This window comes from Motacilla alba, chromosome 8 (assembly GCF_015832195.1).
Source record: "Motacilla alba alba isolate MOTALB_02 chromosome 8, Motacilla_alba_V1.0_pri, whole genome shotgun sequence".
NCBI classification, from domain to species: Eukaryota; Metazoa; Chordata; class Aves; order Passeriformes; family Motacillidae; genus Motacilla; species Motacilla alba.
Window position 1 is genome coordinate 16,302,228 of NC_052023.1, and position 22,805 is coordinate 16,325,032.

The following is a 22,805-nucleotide window of genomic DNA, read 5'->3' on the forward strand; positions in this document are numbered from 1 at the left end:
GAAAACCTAGCAGCAGCTCCAGATTTAGGAAACAGTTTTGTTTACTTTATAGTCAGTAACTCACCAGCCCAAGTAAGAGCTGGTGCAAATGTGCGTCTGTACTACATATGCTCACAAACAGTATTAGGAATTAAATACAAAGGAAATTGCTCTCAGAAGATTAAAAGTAATTGTTAGCAATGTATTGTCTTTCTATTCTCCTTGGGTGAGTCTTCAATCTTCCCAAGTTTTTTCTTATTTTCAAACTTAGAAATAATCAGAACTTCTAATCTCTGCACAAACAAAGTAGTATTTGAGGAAGATTTCAAATAATGATTTTATGATACTAACTACACAGGAAAAAAAACCCCACCAATACCCCTAAGGAACCAGATTTTCTATTTAATCAGGCCTAGTCATATAAGTAAGACTATTCATATCTCTATACAATTGCAGAATCCATACTATAAAATCTGACAAAAACCTCCAGAAGAAATTTGTGATGCTACCATGTATTTTCTTGCACAACGATGCCATTTTATGAACATTATATCTGTACTGTATCACTGATTCTTGCTTGAAAAGAGATTTACTGAAAAACACACTGGCTTGCTTTCCAGTTAAGGAAGAAAGAACTAACTGCTGCTCCTTGCCTGGAGTACTTTTCCATGTAGCATCCAGGTGCATTTTCAATGTTCAATTTACTTCATTGCAGGTATCACTTGAAACCCAATTAGTGGAGGAAAGAAGTTATGTTCCAATGGCCTACACTGACAATACACTACAAAGCAAGGGCCACTGCATTTCTCTGAAAAAGCAATGTCATCCAGAGTCACCTTTCCCAAGAGGCCTCAGAATCCCATGTACATGTTCACACACACTAGGCACACCGTGTCCATGCAGAAGACATGAACACTGGGCTTCCTTGAGAAATGATGAAAGAGTGAGCCAGACCTCAGACAGTCTTCAGAGTAAAAGAACGTTGGTTATCTCCAGAATGGGGACAGTTCTTAATACTTTTCCCTCACTGATGGCATTTGAGTCATCATCAAATACTGCCTCTCATCTAGACACACTGACTACTGCCACCACCATGTTTATTACATACGACATGATGTCCAATCATAATAAAATATTTCTTTATTAAAAATTGCCACAGCAAATGTTAAAGAGACAGTATCAGCTATAAATTATCTGTATTTCCTTCAAAATTATTTATATTCCCTTCAAAATTTCTCAAGCAATTTAGGTTTCAGATATTTGTACCTCACGGTGCAGCTATTTTTGCATCTTCTCCTTTAAATAACAAGTTTTCCTACAGTGTAAGTACTCTGCTTATGTCTCACAGGGAAAATAAGAGACTCTTCTAGAGAAACACAAACTTGAGTGTTATCAAAGTGTTATCAAAAGCAAGATCGACATAAAAAAACCCAACCAATTAAAAGATTTGTTGTTCTTCTATCTTGCCACAGCATCGTTTTACTTTTTCAGCTGATACAGGAGTATGGCTGTCAGGCATGGCAAGCTCCACACAATTTATGTTGGAAATTTTCCTCTGCCATGGGAGGCTGAAGAAGAACGACTTCATTGATTCCAGATTTTGGTGCAAACAGACACTGTAGAGAACAACATAAATGTGATCACTCACAACAACTGTTGCTCCAATATCTCACACATACATGCATGAGCCCAAAGCTAGACTGGAACCTGACCATGGAGTATGGGACATAGATGGACTCCTGGAAATGTCATCACTTCCTTAGTTATCTTTTCTTGCAGAAAGTAATTACAGACAAAGCAGTAATATATAAAGAAGACATGTCAGAAGCTTTGAGCAAACTGGAGACCATGAACACAAATCACAGTCTCTGATCAAAAATCAACACACTTTTGCCTGAAAGAAACGTGTGAGCCCACATGCATAGTGTGCTTACACATCCAAGCCACAGAGAGACAGGAAGAGCCCAGCCAGTAAACAGCAGCAGCAGCCCTCTTGCTCTCTACAATCCTGCAAGAGTCATCAGTACCTGCAGCATCTTGCTTCAGAGGAAAACAAGAGACTAGTTTACAGCTTCCAACACGACATTTTAAGCAGCAGTCAGCAAAACCCAAAACTGTGAGCAGTCAGAAAACTCATACTGATGTTTTTCCTTCTGAACCCGCTAGCGTTCTGTGGTAGGCCTTGGCAGGGCTTCAGCCACCGCTCCACACAGCTCTCTCAGCTGAGAACAGGGCCCACTTTCTGCACACAGCAAACAGTCCCACTTCTAAAAACGGCAAACACCGAGGCTTTGCACAGCACTTTCCAAGTCATGAGATGTCACTGCTGCCTCTTTAAGGGCAGACACGCGTCAAGCCACGCTCCTGCAGGACGTGAGGCTCTGTACAAACAGGCTCCTCTGGCCAACACAGGACTTCCTCTGGCAGTTCTGGTGAGCAGAACTGGAAAGGACTGCCAAATCCAGTGACCAGCAAATCCCGAGCTGGCTAAACATGCAAAGGCTGCAGTCCTGACAAACAAGATGAAAAAGTCACATTAAAAAAGGTGGGATTTTATGCAAGCACAGATGCCTCCAAGTGCTAACAAAGAGAAGAGGGGAAAGAGCATTGTAAAGGTTTTCAAACAACAAGCAAACTCCACTTCTTAAAAATATGGTAATGCCATGTTCATCATGAAGGCAATTAAGACATCAATTTCATCTTAATGTATCAGCTGCATGGGAGTTGCAGCTTTCAGCAGACATGGAGTTATCTGACACAGACACTGAATGATTACAATTTCTGTGGCACGTGCTTCCACTGTTTTTAAGGCTTTGTAAGGCCGATAATGTACTTTTTTTTCCTGATTCAGTCCAGTACTCCAGCTGGGTTCTTGGGCATGGCTGTGCGTAAAGGGAGCAATCAGCAGCCTGTAAAACCACCCTGGTGAGCCAGTGGAGCTACCACAAGCTGTAGGCAAGCTTTGGAAATTACCCAGGATCAAAGATGCATGTGATGAGGAATTCCTGCTTTCCAAGCACCAAATACAGGGTGTTCCTGGAGAACATTTGCCTCAGCGCCACTTACAGCTTGACTCTGAGACCTCAGTGGCACAGAGCACTGGTGGAAGCAGTAATCCATCGGGACTTCCCCTTCTCAACCTTCTTATGCGGCACCCTTCCCTCACAAAACACCACGCAAAATGATTGCAATGAAAAGCAGTAGAGAGCCTCAAATTTGACAGAGAGGCTTGCAGGTGGCCCAACTGATTTTTCATTGTCATTCTGTATGCCCAGGATGACTGATTATGTTGCCTCTGCACAACTTCACGAACCATACATCATCAAGGAACAAGAAGTAATGGGTGAAGTGATCAAATTGACCTTGATGGGCTCAGTATAACAGGAGAGCTGGCCAGCTGAAGAGGCTGAAGGTTCAAAACCTCTGAACATACTTGCATTGAAACAGGCAAGTCTGCTGCTATAGCTAGAGATCCACTACTGCTGCCAAGCTAAGGTGGTCAGAAAGTGAAGAGGCAAGAAAAGAAAAACACTGTTGCAAAGTTCAGAATTTGTCTGTACCTTGGCACAGGCACAGTGCTTTGTTTTATCTCTCAAAGCTTCTTTTTCTAAAGCAGCAACTATTTTTCTTCAAAGCAAAGGCCTTTGACCTACCAGAAGTACTAAATATACCCACGTGCAGCACTGTATACCTATTCAAACAAATGAATAGGTAACAAAATCCTCACTAACTCCAGCTGTCAAGTAACAAACCTTGAATTCCCTTCCTGCCTGCTGTCAGCACATGACCTCCAGGCTCCCTCTGACCGTGACTCTGGTGCTGCGGGTCAGCATGTTTTAAATATGCCCAGAAAGTGGCCCCTTTATCTGAGCTGAATCTCAAGGCTGTTCCTGGATCTCTAGATGCCTGAGCATGAAACAAAACATTTTTCCCTGACATAGCCTTGGGTAAGGCTGTTGTAGTATTAAACTTCTGAAAACAGTTAAAACAAACACACTGGGAAATACAGTAAATATGTAGCATAATAGGCAACATGAACAGGTTTTCACCACCTTCATCACCTAGATCTTTAAAATTGTAAAAACCAAAAACACTGTGACACATAAGAATTATCCTGAATTCTGGATCAGCCTATTATAATTAGCCTATTCCAGGAGCTAACAGCCATTTTAATATCATGTTTATTCTCAAAGGAAATTTTGAAGTTGTTATTACTAACGTTTTGCTGAGTAGCACTGATTAAACAGGGGGGAAGAAGGTCCATCAAATTATCAGTCTCAGTGGCGTTACTCAAAATTATAAAAATAAAGACAAGTCCTTAGTTTTCCTGCCTTCATTTCACATAACACATGTTAAACATCTGTATCAGGCATAACATCTTAAAGTTTTTGAGGATGAGGATGTCAATGAAAACAATAGTGAATCCATTGCCAGGAACTCTGATTCATGTATTCATATGTATTCAATCCTAAATATTCACATGAGATTAACTTTATATGCCCCTCCTCCCTCCTGTTAACTATTTCAACTGTAACTGTGTGCTCAAGGCAGCTCAGGCAAATTCAACCAACAGGCATAAGAAAAGAATCCTCCATTAATTTAGGACTTGATAATACACCTGAAGAGTGACTTGCATTTTAAAATAATTTTATGCTCTTCTGTACACATTTTTCTGGTGCAAATCTCTAGAGTTTCCAAGTGACTCTGCAAACAGTAACTCTCATCAGAACAAACAGCTCCGTGAGGAAGCAACTATCTCCTTTCTAAAAACTGAGAAACTGAAGCAGTGAAGATACCCAAAGCCAAAGAGAAAGTTATTGTAAGAGTTCAGTAGTTCCTGGCATTCAGCTGAGACCCAGATCAGTACAGAAATGCACACACGCACTCACTTCCCCAGGAATATTTGATCAAATAAAACAAACAAAAAAGGCTTGCATTTTTCTTGCCAAGTTCAATATAAACACTTGAGGCTATTACATGCACCCGTATTCTATTTCCTATGATAAAGCATGGCCAAATATGAATTGTGATAAAAGACATTTCTAAGAAATATTTTAAAAGGATTGGAACTTCGGGGGTTCTTACTTGAAGAAAGAAGACATTCCCAGTCTCAACATACAAGATTTCATCCCAGTGGGATTAATGAATTAAAATACAAACAAATTCCTCGAAGATCATAAATGTGATAACAACATTTCATTATATGAGCTTATATTTACCGGATTTCTGCCTGTAACACAGAAGTGGTAAACTACTGACTCAGTTTCGCAAAGACTGTTCAGAATACACACTCCTATACATTTCCAGTCTGTCTTTTGTCTTTTTATCCCAGTTTATAGGGAAGGAAAAGCACCCAAATCTTACTAACCCTTACTGAAAAGCCTGCTTGCATCACCCCTGCCACATGCCCTCCCCCTCATCAGCCACCCCTCCGATGCTTAAATTTGTGAACGCTTGATGTCTGTATATTATACAGGAGTGTCACAGAGAGCATACACATATGTTGCATCTTCATGAGAACCATGATAACTGCACAAGTATGTTTAATGTATGAACCCTCCAAGGGATTTGCTAGGGGAAGTTTACACTCCTCCCAGCAAGTAAGGAATGTGTAACATAGCAGCTTTCTAGCACAGTGCAGGTTAAAAACAAAACAACCCAATCTCCTCCCGCAAAGCAAGCCTTCACTTAAAGATTTTCAGATCTTGCATTCCATATCATGAGAACTTCAGCCGACCTCTGAACAAATACATGATTTATTTAAACATGCTTTCCATGTTGCTAAATCTAAGTAATGTGCTGTCAAACAAAACTACTGGTTTTATTCTGGAGTCTACTGGAACTACTACATGACAAACAGATCTCTACCTTTGCTATCAGCATTTGCAGGCAACAGGAAATACCTCAGCTGGTAAATCAAGCTCATGTAACTTAAGGTGATGGGTACATTCAACTTTGAGACAAAGGGCCACTTGGAGTTGGTTTCTACAATAATGGAAAAGATAACATTTGCTCTGCTTTGTTCTCTGAGTCTGATCCTATAAGTAAAATCTGATCTTTCCAAGTTGTTTACACTCTTTTGCTCAACACTGTTGCCAGCAAAACTTGCTCCAGCTTCCTGTGCATTTTTAGAGCAGCCATCTCCAAGGGCCGTGACTGGAAATTGCTCAGGAAATGGGAGAAGGAGGCTACAGGTTTCAATTGCTGAGATCTATTCAGCGCCCTACACTTCAGTATACCCCCAAAGTACACAGACAAGACAGCTTGGGGCAAACCGCTTTCTTAACATAAGCACATTTGACGAGGCTCAAGCAGCCTCTTTCTGCTGGACAGCAAGTATTTTTACTCAAAGCCAAGTATTTAATTCTACCGTTGTGCCACTCTGAGCGAGCAGCAGGGGCAGAGCCCGTGTCCTCGCGCACGCGTGACCGGCTCCCGCTGTGCGCGCACACGGCTGCACAAAGCTCCGCGGCACGCCACTGGCACCAGCAGCGGCCCAGAGGGAAATCTGCATTTGGGCTCGTGCAAATGTGCACTTGACTCATGCTGCTCTCTCCAGCTGCAGCCCATTTGATCCCAGCCCTGGGCACCCTTTAGAAACCAAGAAGTTACAAGTTCCCCCACTACCAAGGCCCACACTGCAGGCACTCTTCTGCCCACTTTCAATAAAACTTGTGATTACCTTGTGAGATCTACTCATACCTAATTTGCCTATGACTAAGCAATGGATTTAAAGTTTTCTGGGAGAGAAGCACTGAAAAATGTACAGCAGAATCACATACAGCTATTTAGTTCTCATTGGAAACTATGCTCAAAAAACCCAGAGAAAACCAAAAAGCCCAACAATTTAGTCTTCATGTCCAGAAAACTGATCGTCCCTACACTTTTTTCACTCATTCACAGTGCACTTATCAGGCTGATAATCCAGTGCCTGGTATACTAAGAAAGGTTCAAAGAACACCAAAACAACAACAACAAAAAAAATCCCAAAACAAAGGCCCACACCACCACCACCCCCTCCAAATATAAAAATATCTGCTCCTCATTCACAGCCCCACCAAAAAAGCATAACTTTTCTATTCATCTCATGACAGTAGAAGATCTGACAATTTTGATTAATGGAAGCCAATGAGATATCTACTGAAAAAACTGTAAATAATTTTTCTCATTATAAACTAGACATTTAAGACCATATATATACTTAAAATGAACGCAACAGCTGAAGTTTCATGGATGCATACAATACAGATTGAGTTGAAGTCACCACAAGCCCAACAAGGCTGATACTGAAGTCAGTGGAAAGACTGATTCTGGCCAAAAGAGTCTGCCTTTATTTTAATCACTAAGAAAGACTACACTTGAAAGTTCTTTCAGCACAGATTTAGACCCTCTTTTCCTAAGTTTCTCCCTGTTAGATCTTCATCTTTGTTCTCTCTTTACAAATTCTCTAATTGTGTACCCACATGTTGCTCCCTCAGGACACAGTACTAAGAATTTTTATGTCTAATACTGTAAGAATATGAACTAAAAGGCTCAGCTGTCATGGCATGCAATGTTTTCTTTGTGCTTTGGTACTCTGTTTAGATGTGTTTTGAGAGTAAACAACAGTACAGTACAACTTTACATCAAAAATTTTATTCTACTGCTGCTTTCAGAACAGCTGAAGTTTTTGCCAGTTCCTCCAAGTGCAGCACACATAAATAAGCAATTAGACTACCATAGTCAGCAACACTTGCTTTCTGTACAGCAGTCCCCCCTCAGTGAAGCATTAAGGCTGCATTGCACTGGTAAAAGAATCTAAACTTCAGTATTTGTTTATAGTGGTCATGGCAGGGATCCAAAGGTATTCATGTTAATTTACAACACATTTAGGTAAACGATCTGCTTTTGAAGACAGCCAATTCTGCAAAGGCCTGCGGGAGATCTAAATCTGTTTCTTATTTCCTTTGCCCACCCCCTACCTTTTTAAAGTATACTTTGTGGTTATGAAAGATAATGAAGAGGGTGGCTAGGTATGGAAGCAGTTTATTCATATGACATGGAAAGTGTAGGTGGACAGTCTCCATGCAAATTGTACATGGTTCTTTGTGGTACTTTGGTGACAATTTAGAAATAACTTTATGCAGCAAATTAACATATAATAATCCCATTTGCAGACATACTTATCACCAGGGATCTGGAGAAAAAGTAATTTCCCCTTTACCTCTCTTTCATGATGGCCAAGGCCCTCCTTGGGGTTTCTGAGATTGAGGACGTGCACCTCTTGGGGCAGGCTCGTCGTGCCCCGGCTTGCGCAGCCAGACAAGACTGTAAAGCTTTCCAATAAGGCATGGACTGGGTGTGAATTGTTAACAGGCGATAAGACACACTCCCTCTGAGGCACAGGACCTGCAGAGAAAGACAGACACACATTAGAGAGAAAAAAAAGCAATGGAAGAAAAAAAAAATCAATGCATTGTTTCTATTTGTCAAATAATGATGATCCTTTTGTTCAGAAAATCCACAGAAACACAAGCAGAAGCTTTGTGTTCATTCCCCACAAAATTAAGACTTATTCCCATTGCACTTCTAAGTTGTCCTGAATATGCTAACTCCCTGAAAGTCTAAATTTTCAAGTATGAACTCCAAAACTGAAGGTATTCTTTTCCTTACCAGGGAGGAAAACAAGGAGAGGGGGAAAGAAGTCTAAATAAAAACCCCATAAAACAAAACCAAAAATAAACAAAACAACAAAAAAAACCTCAACCAAAACCAACCAACAGCCCCCAAAAAACCTCCCAAAAAAACCAAACAAAAAAACCCCCACCACCATCAGTGATAGTGGTCAGGGGAATTGGTTTGTCTTAGATGTTTATAGCAAACACTGTTATCTGCAACTGAAAATGCCATCAGGTGTATATAACAATGAAAACTTTATATCTACCAGAAAGGTAATTATGTCAGGAAGGATTTGGGCAAGCTGGATTTGTTGTTTTTGAAGCAGTGCTGATTTATAGTGAACATCATTCAAATACATTGTACAAAACAGCAGGCATCTGTCACATGATAAAATGAAATGTTTGTTTACTGAGTCTCTTTTGTGTCTGACAGCAATTATCTGCACTGATAACAGTTATCTAGTCCAAAACAGAGTGTACGCCCTTTCAAATAATCACCACAGCATGATGTAGTGCCATACTCTTAATAGTACGCGAGACCGTGTGATGTGATAGAGCAAGATAGCACAAACGCAAAGCATACAGAGCAGTTTACATTTAAACTATATCCCAGGAAACTAAATCAAGACAAATATTTATGAAAAGCAGCCCTGCTTTTCCAAAACGGCTCAAGCCCACCCCTGACAGTAACAGATACATGTATGTTTTTGATTCAGAAGGTCACAGGAGAACGTAATTGATTTAACCCCTAATTTGCACCACAGTCACTCAGATAAGAATTAGACTCACATGAACCAGTCAGTTCAGAGGCTGCTAGGCATAAAAGAGAAATACAAGGCAGAAGCATAGGTTTTTTTCCAAATTGTGCGTATCTGCAATTGAAGTAAAACGCTTCCTTTGAAGGAAGTTCAAAATAAAGAAAATCCCCAACTGATTAAATGGAAGAACACTATCCAGTTTTGTCAAGTCTAAAGCCAGCTATTGTAGCACTAGAGATCACCTGACATTAGTGTACACTTATGTTTAATTGTATTAGCACTGACCTACACTTCGCTGGTTAAAACCACGGTTCTTTCAAAATACAGCTTGCAGTTGGCCATTTACTCACACGTCAGAGTCTGTCTTAAACCAGACTATCTAGAAAAAGCAAAGCCCTTGAGCATAGGGAGCTTTCTGCAGTGCCTCGGGCCACAAAAGAGGCCGTTCCTGAAACCCACCAGTGCATAGTGCATATCCCACAGAGCAGGAATATTTGTAAAGGAAATGCTCAAGGCATAAATTACGCATGCATGTGCTTGGGGTACAGAAGGTAAACAAACTTTCTTCTCCTTAAATGAGGAGCTTAGCAGTAGCACTGACTTGAGGTTTTCTGGTTTTCATTTAGCTCCTTTTAAAGAATACACGTACAAAATGCGACTGGTCCAAGCAATGACACAATTCAGTTAAAGAAAAAAAAAAATTAAGTTGCCCTTTGTAGCAGCTGAAGAAATATTGAGGATTTGTAACAATAACAAAACCAGTAGAGAGGCTGCATTCTCCGATGTACAAGAGCAAATCAGAGAACCGACTGCTAAATTAGCCCAGCCACTGATGTGTAAGTCCTACAGCACACCATGTTACACAACCTGCACAAAACACTTCTCTAAACTCCACAGGCATTTCTTGGGCTGGGAAGGAAGGGAGCACTTGTTCATCAAATTGTTTCTTGTCGGTCAGAATGGAATTGATGGTTAAGATGTTTCAATCATAACACACACTCACCCACAAAGAACAATGCGCAAGACTGAAAAAAACCAGAAATGGAGTTGCTGACAAAAGTGTGCATTTTACTTAGAAAAGGTTGAAGACAAAAAGCAAATTCCTCCCTTGTGATTTCCTTGTGAACACCTATTCCCAGGCAGGACATCTACCATCCTCCCCTCCAGCCTTCATCTGGTACTTAATCTGAACAAATTTAATACCTTAGATAGAAGACATCTGGATTTTCCCCTCACATCCTACAAGGAGAAGATGATTGTGACTGTTTCATTCAGGCTGTAACTGCTTCTTTTGCTGGCACCTCAAATGCACATTAAGAAATCCCTCTGTTTTGCTCAACGTGCAGGATGGAAACAGTCCCAGAGGGAGCATAAGTTCACATGGTGGATAACTGTGTGCAGCTGAGCTTATCTGCACAGGGACAGGCAGAATGAGGCATGCCTGCTCTGCCTGCTCTCCACCCTGGCTGGACAGGGGCCAGATCTCCAGCAGAAATTTTGTCACCTAGCTGGCAGCGAGCCCACGTGCTGTGCCACCCCTGAGCAGGGCTTACTGGTGAGGACCTCTCTTCCAGCAGTGCAGCTCAGAGCATCTGCCTGCACACCTTGGCAGCCTGGGGCATGTCCCCTCTGTCAGAACTGTTCGGAGAGAAGGGTGCACAAAGCTACTCTAAGCCGCTCAGTCCAAGAAACCAATGTTTTGGGGGAATTACTGCATTTGGTAGAACTGCTTTTAGACCAGCCTCGTAAGAGAAAGGGATATAGCCCTGGAAATCTGAACCAACGACTGGAGTACCTGGAGGATGCAATCAGACCACACATGCTGTGAGACTGCCCACGTGCAAGGCATGCTGTGGGGGTAAATAACTGAGAGGTTGCTCCAGCTGTCTAATTTTTGCCAAGTTTCACATGGGTGCCTCAGTAGGTGTGTCCTGCGCGCATACTGCCCTTCGCAGTAACTCAAGACTCTCAATATCACCCTCTTACACTGGCATTATCAAACCACAGTCCTCACGTGCTGCTATTGGCATATCTGCCCAACCACTAACCTGGCTGTTATGTCATGCCCACATACACTGGCATGCCTGGAGGCAGCAGCAAGTTAAAGCAAAAATTATTTCTAGATCACAAAGTCCACTGAATGCGCAGCCTGTAAACAGCACAAGGCAGCTCCTTCTGCCACATCCTCCACATTGATGCTGTACTTTAGGCTATTCTTATACTGCGTGCACCACAGCAATGCTGGAGCTATTGGCTCAACATTCATAAACTGCATTTCTTTCCAGCCCTTCCTACTGCACCCTGCAGATCTGCCCCACTCAAAGGTGGATGTTGCCACAAGGCACTGTCACTCCAGTGGGAACAGCAAGGACTGTCCAAATAAGCAATTTTTGGCTCCCTTGCAGATCCTTCATCTTCCTTCCTTCCTGCCACTTTTCTCTGACTAGAAAGCCAGCTACTTCCTCTATGTAGTTTAAATCCTACAAAATGCATATTTACCATTCTGAAAAAAAAAAACCAAAACAAAGTCCCCCTAGGATACTTCTAATCTGATTGCTTATCACCTCCTCACCACCTACTTGAAAAGCCAACAGGAAACCACAGCCTCATCTACCTGGGCTTTACTGTCACTCTGCCCTCCACAAACCCCAGGATAAGGCTATGCCAGTTTCCCACTCCAGCCTCACACCCTGTTCCTCACCTGCATCAGCAACACCAACATCCTGCCAAAATTCATTATCAATGTCCAATTAACACATTAAGATTGCCTTATCAGCTCTAAATATGTGCAGATATTCTCCTGCATCTCCATCCCCAACAAAGCACTTAAAGGGTCAAAGATATCTTCCAGTTTATCCAACCTAGTGCGGTCACAAGCCTTCACTGCCTTCTCTGCTGAGAATTTAAGTGCGCACACACAGCCATCCTTGGGTTTTGTTTAACTTTGGAGCATGTAACCACTTAATCTTGTTAGTGAATCCTGGCTCCTACCCCAATCAAATTTTAGTTGCTTAATGCCTTTAGTGGATGGAAAGCAGGTTAGGCAGTTTTATTTATAAGAATCAAATTATTAGATATATATTTTCCAAGATAATGCTTATTACAAATGTTTAGTGAATTCAGAATTCCAGAGAATTGTTGAGTATGGAACTATTTTTCACTTCCAATTAATATTTTAAAGTAAATCAGTGCAGACCCAACCTTGTTTGATACTGTGTAGCTGTGTCCATCTGGAACACATTCAATCCAACTTCAACATTCTTGTTTCCCATATCATCCATGCTACTAATGAGTAACACGTGTTCTGCTGTAAGAAGGTAGCAGAAATGGGAGTAAGACTAAGGGGGATAACACAACCAACCCAAGACCAACCCATTGATTGATTTTATTCAGACAGTAAAGGGTAATGTAGTTTCTGTTGTATTTCCATGGTGATTTCTGCAGTGCTGTCAGCTGAAAAGCACGAACAGCTCCCGCAAATTGCCTGAATCTGTGCTGGGGGCTCCACAGCACAATAGCATGGGTCCCATATGCCACAGCAGAGGGTACAAGCCTCACCAATGGGATAGAACACTCCTCAGAAGAAGGACAGCTTTATTGTAATTGATTTTTGAATGAGAGAATGACAATCTAGCCATTATGTATAAAACCAGCATTCATCACTCTATGCTGAAAGGCACATTAATATGTGGAGGAGGATAACTCAAGCAGAGATTTCAGGGTGCCCAAATGACAGACTTTCACAAAAGAGAAGGTTAATTTTAAGGGTATTCTCCTAAATCTCTTAGTGACAATGATGGCTGGAACAAATCTACTTTTGAATGACAACAGAGGGGGGGAAATCATTTCAATCTTGAACTAAAAAGCTTCACAGAGCACTTGAGCATAACTCAGCAATAACTTCTTCCCTTGACATTCACCACTCATTTCTAAAGTTAAAAGTGCATGGGCAAAGAGCCACTGTTCTACATGGAGCAATTGTTACCACCTACACAACCTTCTTCTCATAAAGGGATTCTCACTGAGGGAGGCATTTATACCAAAAAATATACACAAGACTTGAGGCAAACAAGAATTTACAGAGGTGACAACTATCACTACCAGAGAAAATGTTAGTCACCACTACTTATTCAATATGGGTGGCTCTCTAACAGTAAATACTAAAATCCTTCCTGCACACCCATTCACAGAAGACCACCTGGAAAGCCAAACTCCTAGTTATTTGAATGTCGAGGATAATGGACAACCTCCACTATTAATAGGAAGAGCAGCTTTTATTAAAGATAACCATGAAAAAAACAGTTTCACACTCACAAGCAAGCACTTGAACAAGACATCAATGGTCAGAACCAGTTCATTCTGGCAAGCAGCCTTGAGAGATGGAAAGGACAAGATGAGGTGGTAGGAAATATTACACGGCTTCATGCTGAGAGACAGCTGCATAGAGGAAACCTGTGTTTCTGCTCATGAATAGGAGAAGCACCTCCATAATGATCAGCAACCACAAGGAGCTGGGCTGTCCAAGACTACTCCTGGATTCCATTCTTTTCCTCTCTGAGTAAGTGCAACCACCATAAGAAAGATGCAGGATACAGAATATCAGACCCTCATACTGGCCAGGAGGAAGACTAAATAAGATGACTGTCTAAAGCGTTTTATATTTGTATAAATCCACACATTTCCCTTCAGATCCCTAATTTTCAGGGAGTTCTTTTACTGTCACATCTTGTGAATATTTTTCACAGTGGAGCTACTTTTGACTGAATCACCATTGGGGTAAGGGTGAGCGATTTAAAATTGCAGGGAAAAGATTCACAAACATGAACTAATTTTGGCTATTTTGAAAAAACAAACCAATCCAACCAACAAAAACACCAAAGATTCGAGACTCCACAGGTATCTATTTGAATTCAATGAGCTAAAAACTTCTGAGAAAAAATATATCCTGAAGAAATATACAGTACAGGTGGCAAGATTTGATTATAGAAGGAGTTAAAACATACAAGTTGTACTAACTAAAAACATGTGCTTTTGCAGAAACTCAGCAGAGGTTTCCTATTCTAGTGCATCGAGCTCACTAACCTCCAGCAACTCCACAACACCATCCCTGTACCCTTCCCCTTTCTTCAAGGGATAAAAAAAAAAATTCTCTGGAACTATGCATTAACCTACATTCTTCACCTTTACACTGACATCTGGTGCTAATGCTACATGCTACGTGCAATTAGACCCTTGCTCCATGCGCTGTCTATCCCCAACCACTATCCTTCAATTAATTCCTGTTCCACTATTATCAACTCTGCCCAGACTTATTCCATGTATGGACCAAACTATTCAGACATTTCAACACATTAGATTACACTTAATCTCCCATGTCTTTTGATCCTCTATTTTCTGCAGTTTCTCTAGACATTTCTGTTATACATAGTAAAGTCTATCTAACATCATCTGCCAGCCCACTGGGAATCATTCAGATGACATGCCCCATACCTTTTTAGGTTGCTGTTTTGCTTGGTACAAACTCCTGATGCTGGCTTCTCCTTCTAAGCAAAATAATTTTTTATGCCTCTCTGGTGGATGTGTTGCAAAATATCCACTCCCAGACACTGGTAAAAGCACAATATTTATCTCTGTTTAGCAGAGATGATCTAATTTCAAGTGCTACCTGCATGGACCTCACAGTTTTTTCCACGTAGAAAAAAATTCAAATTACATTTTTAAATCAGAAATTCCTTCTTTCACTTTTTGAAAAATAAGCTTATATGGATATTTTTTCCTTATCAGGACATAAAACTGATCCAAGTTTAATTGGAAAGGTTAACTCTCAAATAAAACTCAACCGCTGTAGTAATGTGCTGCTACTTAGAAAATATGAATTAAACCTAAACTATCCATTTAATAAAAAATTACAAATTATAAAGTCATACTCCTTTGTTCTACAGCAAAACTCTATTTCAATACTTAAGCAAGCAAGGCCAAGATAGGCAATGTCAATCAGTTAAGCATCTTGCTTAACAAAAGAAACTCTAGGTGTCTCGTTTATACACATATTAAGCTAACTAAACAGAAAAGGCAATGAATGAAAAACCTGTTTGGTTTAACATCCGCTGAGCACAGACTCAAGACATTGCTACCCATGAGGCATAATCTTAGAAAACAAACATCTGCACCTGGAAAACAAAGAAGTCTTTCAAAAGCAGATGTACCCTACCACAGAGCTACATTTTATGTAACCTCTGCTGTACTTCGTTCTGACCAGAAGTACTGTCAGAGCCCTACCTTCTCTTGAGTTTGCAGCAAAACACTGTTTACAGCAACTCTTCCTAGTATTTTTCCATGCCTGAATGTGCAAACTCATCCACATATGTTCTTATTCTCTCTTCCCATTTCATCTCCCAAGCCACTATTTGGAAAACATTTCCACTAACATAAGAGTATCTTTTTAATACTCATAAACAGAACAGCATGTATGGATTGACTTTCATTTAAAACATCCAGAAAGCACAACTTCTGATTTCCATGTCAAAGAACTGAAAACAAAGTGGTCCACCAATGTTTGAAAAATGATTGTTGAGTTTTTCCCTTTGTTATCCTCAAGTAGTAGAAAAAAATCCCAAGATTCAAGCAATTAATCTAAAAATCAAATGCAGATTATTCTCTTGCACCAATTTTCTGTCCCATGAAGCACCCACACTTTTTTAAACAGTGGTCAGTGTTAGACTGAGGGCTTCCCTACTCCCCAGGCATGGCTGTATTTCAGAAATGCCTGACTCAAATCACACACTTTTAAGAAGACTGTAAAAGATACAAAAATTATTACAGATAACAAGCAATACCTAAAAATGCAAAGAAACATTGTGCCTTAACAGCCTTAAGAGAAAAAACAAATTTAGCATTCAGTTTTCATCGCTGTTAATGGATAAAGTTGCCTTCAGCAAAGTGATTGGGCAAAGAGGAAGAAATTAACAGATACAAAATATTTCCAACATTCCTTTTTCGTAACTCCCAAAAATATTCAAACTTCATGTCATAAAAGTCTATTTTCCCTAGAGGCAGCCTATAAATTGTCTCAGATTTACCTCTCTTGACCACAGAAAGATAGGAAATTGCATGGAAACAATGAATGGAAGTGCACTTTTTATCAGAAAACAACAGGAAGCATTCCGCTTGGTTTACATGAGAGCTCTGCACTGGGGCCAAAAGGGGAAAAAAACTGTATAAAAATTTAATGCCTGCTTAGAGCAAGAAACTCTAAACCAGGTTTCAAAACAATTTTATTTTTAATAAATCAGTACTGGAACTTGTCAAACCACCCTACCCACACTACTGCTTTTACTGTATTCCTAAAATTGGGTAAATTAAAGATGACAGAGACGGAAATCACAGATTTCATAAAATCAGTTTCTGGAGGCAAAGAGAGAGAACCATACTTACTTTCATGACCAGCCATACAAGAACTCAAAGAGTATGCACAAAAACACACATGTAAACTTCAGCAATCTGTGCTTATCTAAGGATACAAGTCTTCTGAGTCTCTCACAGCAAAATGTTCCTATTTAAATTGCAAATATATACTTCAGCTCTTTGCATACTCATGGGTATCCTTGAAAGTGCTGATAGTAGTTCTAATGATTTTCAAACCAACAGAAGAAGTGTTGGATTCCCATCTCAGGCAGTATCAATAGTACAGATGAAGGTACCAAAATACACAGTAATAGTAGGACTATTAAATGCACACACTAGACTGGGGGGCAAGGGTAAGATTTTTGGCATAGGGGCATTTTGTTGTTTGTTTTGCTTTTTTTTTTTCATCCTTTCTTAATCATACTGAATAAAAATATCCCATGGCAATTTTTCAAAATTGCAAGTAGCTGTCACATGCTTGATCCTTACTGACTTTCATTTGGAACTACATATGCAGCCATCTTTTGCTCAAAAATGCACAGTGTCCAAGGGGCACTGGTTGTCCAAGGGGCACAACTATACAATGAAGAGTTTATCTTATCTTATCTGGGCATCCCAACCACAGACCTGATAGCTATTCTTGCAATTGAGAAAACTTTCCAATTGCTTTTACTGAATCTATTAGACACTTCACAGGCATTCCTAAACAATTACAGTATCACACAATTCTACAAACCATTAACAGATTTTCCTTTAATTCATAACATCAGTATTATTTTGGACAGGCTATCCAAGCTTCAAAGTAAAAGCATAGCCAAAGTTTTCCTTTTATTTAATATCTTTTATCTGGCCCAAGCGTCTTCCTTTTCTTCACACAGACACACTGAATTTTAGGAGTTCTGTTTGTACCCTTTTTTTTACCACCTCTGTGAGCTCCTTTCCTTCTCGGTAGCTGGTTTTCTTTCCAATTCAACCCCTGTTATTCCATTTAACCATTCATACCTAGTCCCCTAAGCTTTATCAACACTTGGCATTCACTACACCTGCATACACAGGGCTCTTCTTTCAGTAAGACGTCTTGCTTTTATCTGTCAATTCAATTATCAGCAAGTCATATTTTGGTCTTCAGAGAGCAAACAATGAATTCTGGATGCTGGTGCATATGGATGCATGCACATCTGGAGAGTTAAGAGAGAAACTATTTCCTTTCAAAATATCTTTTTGACAGCCACAGAAATGCAGAGTACCAGATGGTACAGCTGTCAGCTCAACAGCAACTTCCTGCAATCATCTTCTGCTTTAACTTTGTCACTGGGCCCAGGGCTGCACGGGAGCCTTGCCATTTGTGACTAGCCCATCAGAAGAACAGGCTAGCAGTCACTGCCTCTAATCCTTGGCCAGTACTGAAGCTTGTGGATTCTGCTTGCAACACCAGGCACTCAGTGAAAAGCAGCTGGAGAAGGCTTTTTGATCTGGGGTTTGGTTTTTCCTCCCTTAGTTCTGCCTGTCAGAAGCTGACATATAGGTGCTTCACTCAAGCATGAAACTTTATAAGCCTTCCCTTTGCTAATCTCAGTTTGCACGTCAGAAGCATCACTCCATACTAAAAAAGGGAACATCTGCTCAGTGCTGTGTGTCAGAGGATCTGATAAACACCACTGCTGGACGCAGTGCTGGAATGAGAGCAGCGGCACTGAAACACGTGATCCGCACACTGCCAGCCAGACTAGGACATGCTGGGGCTGCTTTTCCCAGCTCCTCAGTTGCAAAGGGATTGAAAATCCTCATCAGTGGATAGGACCCTTCATAAGATAAAGAAACCTGGCTTTGCTACTCAGGCTTTCAGGTGCAGCAGTTGGCAACCACTTGCTTCAGTCTCCTCAAATGCAGTGGGGATCTCAGAAGCAGCGAAAGCCAAAGGAAGGAAAAAAATTAGGGGAAAGATGGCTCCATAACTGAAAGCAAACCAGCTTTTTCCTAATCAAAAATAACAAGATTACAAGTTCAATTGAAGGCTGAATTCCTGTAACTGACCCTTTAAGGATGAGTTCATTATCACTAAATGTCTCACTGAACATACCTTGAAAACTGATCCTCATCAAGTGCTAAAGCAAGGCAAAACTTCCCTCCACAAAACACTTAAGAGCTTCAGTCTTGTCTTGAAAAATACAAAAAGAGATACTTAAAAATCAATGAAGAAAAAGAGGCAAAAATTACTGTACTGTTCCACAGCCCCCACTCAGTTAACCAAATGCTTCTTGCCATCTGCAGCAGAATCAGCAAGGAAATCAATCCTGGACTATGCCCTGCTACAAGTTCTCTCTTCAGACTTCTGAGTATTTATTATCTAGTTTGGTTTTAACTAGGAAAAACTCAGTGCTCAACATTTTTCAAGGTTCTAAAGAAGACTAGGAAACACCATGTTGGCCCCAGTGCTGAGGAATGCCTCAAGCCAAGGCAGTTGTGGGCACGTGACCTCATGGCTGGATGTTGTTTGAAGCTTGCTCAGAAGCACCAGCCCAGCTGCAGGACTGGGGCTGTTTGGCAGGTGACAAATGCTGAGCCTGGCACCCAGGGCACAGCTCTCAGCTTCACATAGACCAGGCGCCACATCATCTGGGTGGAGATGGACCCAAGTGAACAAGTCTGTGGGATGGCAGGTTTGACAGAGCTATACATACACAGTTAATGAAAAAACAATAAAACAGGTAATGAAAAAGCAATAAAACCTAACATTGCAGGTTTATGAGACAGGATGAATCATCCAGCATCTAACCACAGTCAAACCCAGGGCGCCTCAGTCTCTCCACTTTTCTTCTTCCCACCAACACTTTACAGCTACCTTATGCCTCTTTTGATGCTGATCAAACCTGCCTTCCACAGGAGCTGATTCAACTCACTAACATGATAGGAAAGTAACCCAGCAATAAAGGGACTAAGCAGGTTTCTGTTGGCCTTTGGTGCATTTGAGAGCAGGAAGAAAGGTTTGGGGAGTACCCAGGCTGCCTGTCACCAAGGCCACTGGAATAACCTGCACCCCTGCCCCTACTACGGGCAGCAGGGAGCCTTCAGACTTGATTGTGCTTCTGAAACCTCACTGACTGAATGTGAAAAGACCTTCCTAGAAAGAGATAATACAGTTGATTTTAGAAAACGTACTGACTGTGCAGGAGCAGTTTCCTTTTAGTCCATGATAAGCACAATAGTGACAACAAACTACCACTTTCAAAAGCTCCTCATGCATTTTCGCTTTGAATAAATGTTTCCATGGTGGAGAACACAAATAGACACAGCTTAACAACTGCTCTGATTACCAAAAAGACTTCATGCAATACGTCACTACACTCTATGTATGTGCATATTTTTATTTTTTGTGTAAATATTTATGTATACACATACATGTTCTCCATAGCTACCTCATCTAGATGCTGACAAAACATTCAGAGGAAGTGAGATCTATCAAACTTTAGTCATATAAAGGTTTTTGTTTCACTTTTGAAGAGCATGTAAAAGACCGCTTTTTAACATAAAAGCTTTTCCTGAAGGAATTTCATTTTATTTCCCCAGCACTACTAATCTTACCATTTACAATGACAGGACATTGCAGTCACGACACATGGTCCCTTAAAATTGCTTTCCTAATCAGCGCTCCTTAACACCTCACATGGAATTCAAAGCTGCAGCCACCCTCTTTGTAAGGGGTAACCACATTGCACTTCTGCACTCCTCTTGCCTTCTCATCTCTACTTCCTGTGTGAAACTCCTGGAAACTGCATTTACAGCTGCACTTCAAAGAATCACCTTAGATGTAGCAGTATTAGACCTGATGTGGGAGAAGCTTGAACCGGCTTAATAACTAAGTGCACACAATACCACTTCAATTCATTTACATATTTAGGCCTCATGGCACAGTCCTTTGGTTACCATGAAGTTATTTACTATTGTTGAATTGACATAATGCTTTTTATTAAGACAGAATAATTTTTCAAGGAGACTGAAGGAGCCATACAATGCTTTTACCAGCTCAGCTCTCAGTCCAAGTTAGACTAGCCTCTGGTTTCCGGGTGGGGCAGAAGAGTGAGGGTAGAAATGCTATTAAAAATAATAATAAAAAAAAAGCTGAAAAAGAGAATCAAGAAGTTTTGTTTACTGTTCTGATTAAACAGATTCTGAGTAACTCCAGTCTGGTTTAGAGATCCTCATCATTTCAGATTGCTGCTATAGTATCTTCTTATGGGACAAGCTGTATGTATACAAGATGCAACAGATTTGAAAACTGCTGCAGACAACTTCTCTGTGCATTCACCTTGCAGGATCACTGTTCTATCCAAAGACCTGATATAACTTAACCACACCACACAGAGCCTCACCTACATAACTAATGAAACTGGGTGATTTGCTAAAACATGTTTCTCCCAGTATGTCCTGGGAGAAATTTACAAATATGGAGACAAAAAAAAAAAAACCCCAAACCACTAACAACCTAAAAACTGTGATCTGAAATTTCCAAAAAGCAGCAGTATTGTCATCCTAATGCAACAATGTAGCACCTGCATCTATGCAGCGCATGGACATTTGTCCTGGACTTCCAAACATCTGTAAACTACCCAAGATCAGTAACAGCAGTTTTAACCAAGCTCATAGATCCCAGAAAGTCCTGAACAACCAACCGGACTCCTTTTATTCTGTCCAGAAGAAGCTTCCAGGCAGAAAAAGAAGGCATGGTGCAAAAGAGCAGACTAAGTCAAGAGGCCATCCATGCTTACAGAGACTGAATACTAAATACAGATGAAAGCCCAAGTGTTCAAAACTACATCGGAGTAGGATTAAAGCATGTTGTTTCTGCATGTATTGCAATGTCAGCATCCATTCTACCCGACTGACTGTTGGGTCATGCCAAAATGACCACCTGCTGCCAGGTACCTGTCTAAAGACACCAGCCTCTCCAGTACAGAGAGGTGATCAATCACATCCATCTTATACAGAGCTGGGGACCAGGAAGCCTGAATCATCAGCACAGAACTTGGGTGACCAAAAAAAGAATCCAAATCCCTTGCCATGACTGGGTTTTATTGTGCACAATGATGTGATATACAGTTTCTTGCCTCAAAGGAGCAGACAGTTCTCTACAGGAGCAAAAGCACCTCTGACTCAGACCAGCTCTGAAACCATCTAATCATAAACAGATAAATCTATGGTTTTTAACCATAAAAAGGCTTCATAAATAAATTAAAATAAACATTTTCTCATCAGTTTTGTCCATAGGTTTGTTTGCTGGGCACAATATCTGTCCACATCAAGGGCATGTTTTTGCTCATCTTTTGCTGCTAATTCTATAAAACTGTCAATATTCAGACAAGCAAATAAAGAGATCTTCTCTTCAAGTCAACCACTTTTGGCTTATAGCTATGAAAAGCGGAAACCATTTTTGTTTTTGCATCCCCAAACTGGAAGAAATTAATCTTTGCCCTCTCAATATGGCTGACTCAACAAGATGAGTGGAATACAAGCACAGTGATCAAGTAGCCTCAGAAATCCCTATTTTGAACATTTACACAAAAAGACTGACCAGAAGCAACAAAAACAATACAACAAGCTCAGTGCTTACAGCACATTCTAAACAGAACCTCTTCTCAAAGTGTGATGTTACATCTTAAACTCAGCTGCTAATCTAATACTGACACGTGAAAACAACTAACCCACCTCCCACTGGACCACAGGCCACTACACCTCAGCTCAGTGTTGCCATCATCACAGTGAAGTTATCCCAAAGCAAGATTACTTAAACAAGAAATTCCAGGTGCATAAAACTAGACAAATATTTTTCAGGGTATTTTCAAGAAGTTAAGGATCTGAGACTTTTGAAATGCTTGGCCCCAGTTTCCTAAAAACATAACTATCATTTAAAGTGCAACTTAGCACTTAAGATAAATGGTTTGCACTAACATGGCTCCATTTCTATATTTTCCCCTTTTATAACCTGTTAACATTATTATTGCTAATTTAT

At 40.6% G+C, this 22,805-nt stretch overlaps 1 protein-coding gene across 2 annotated transcripts in view; it reads right to left on the bottom strand.

The window, feature by feature from the left end:
- The window catches only part of TGFBR3 (transforming growth factor beta receptor 3), a 113,341-nt gene that overhangs the window by 59,598 nt on the left and 30,938 nt on the right, over positions 1–22,805 (bottom strand). For both annotated transcript variants that reach the window (XM_038143687.1, XM_038143685.1), the window contains exon 3: positions 8,183–8,367. In XM_038143687.1, the coding sequence (XP_037999615.1) occupies positions 8,183–8,367 (185 nt within the window). The remainder of the gene's footprint in view (positions 1–8,182; positions 8,368–22,805) is intronic.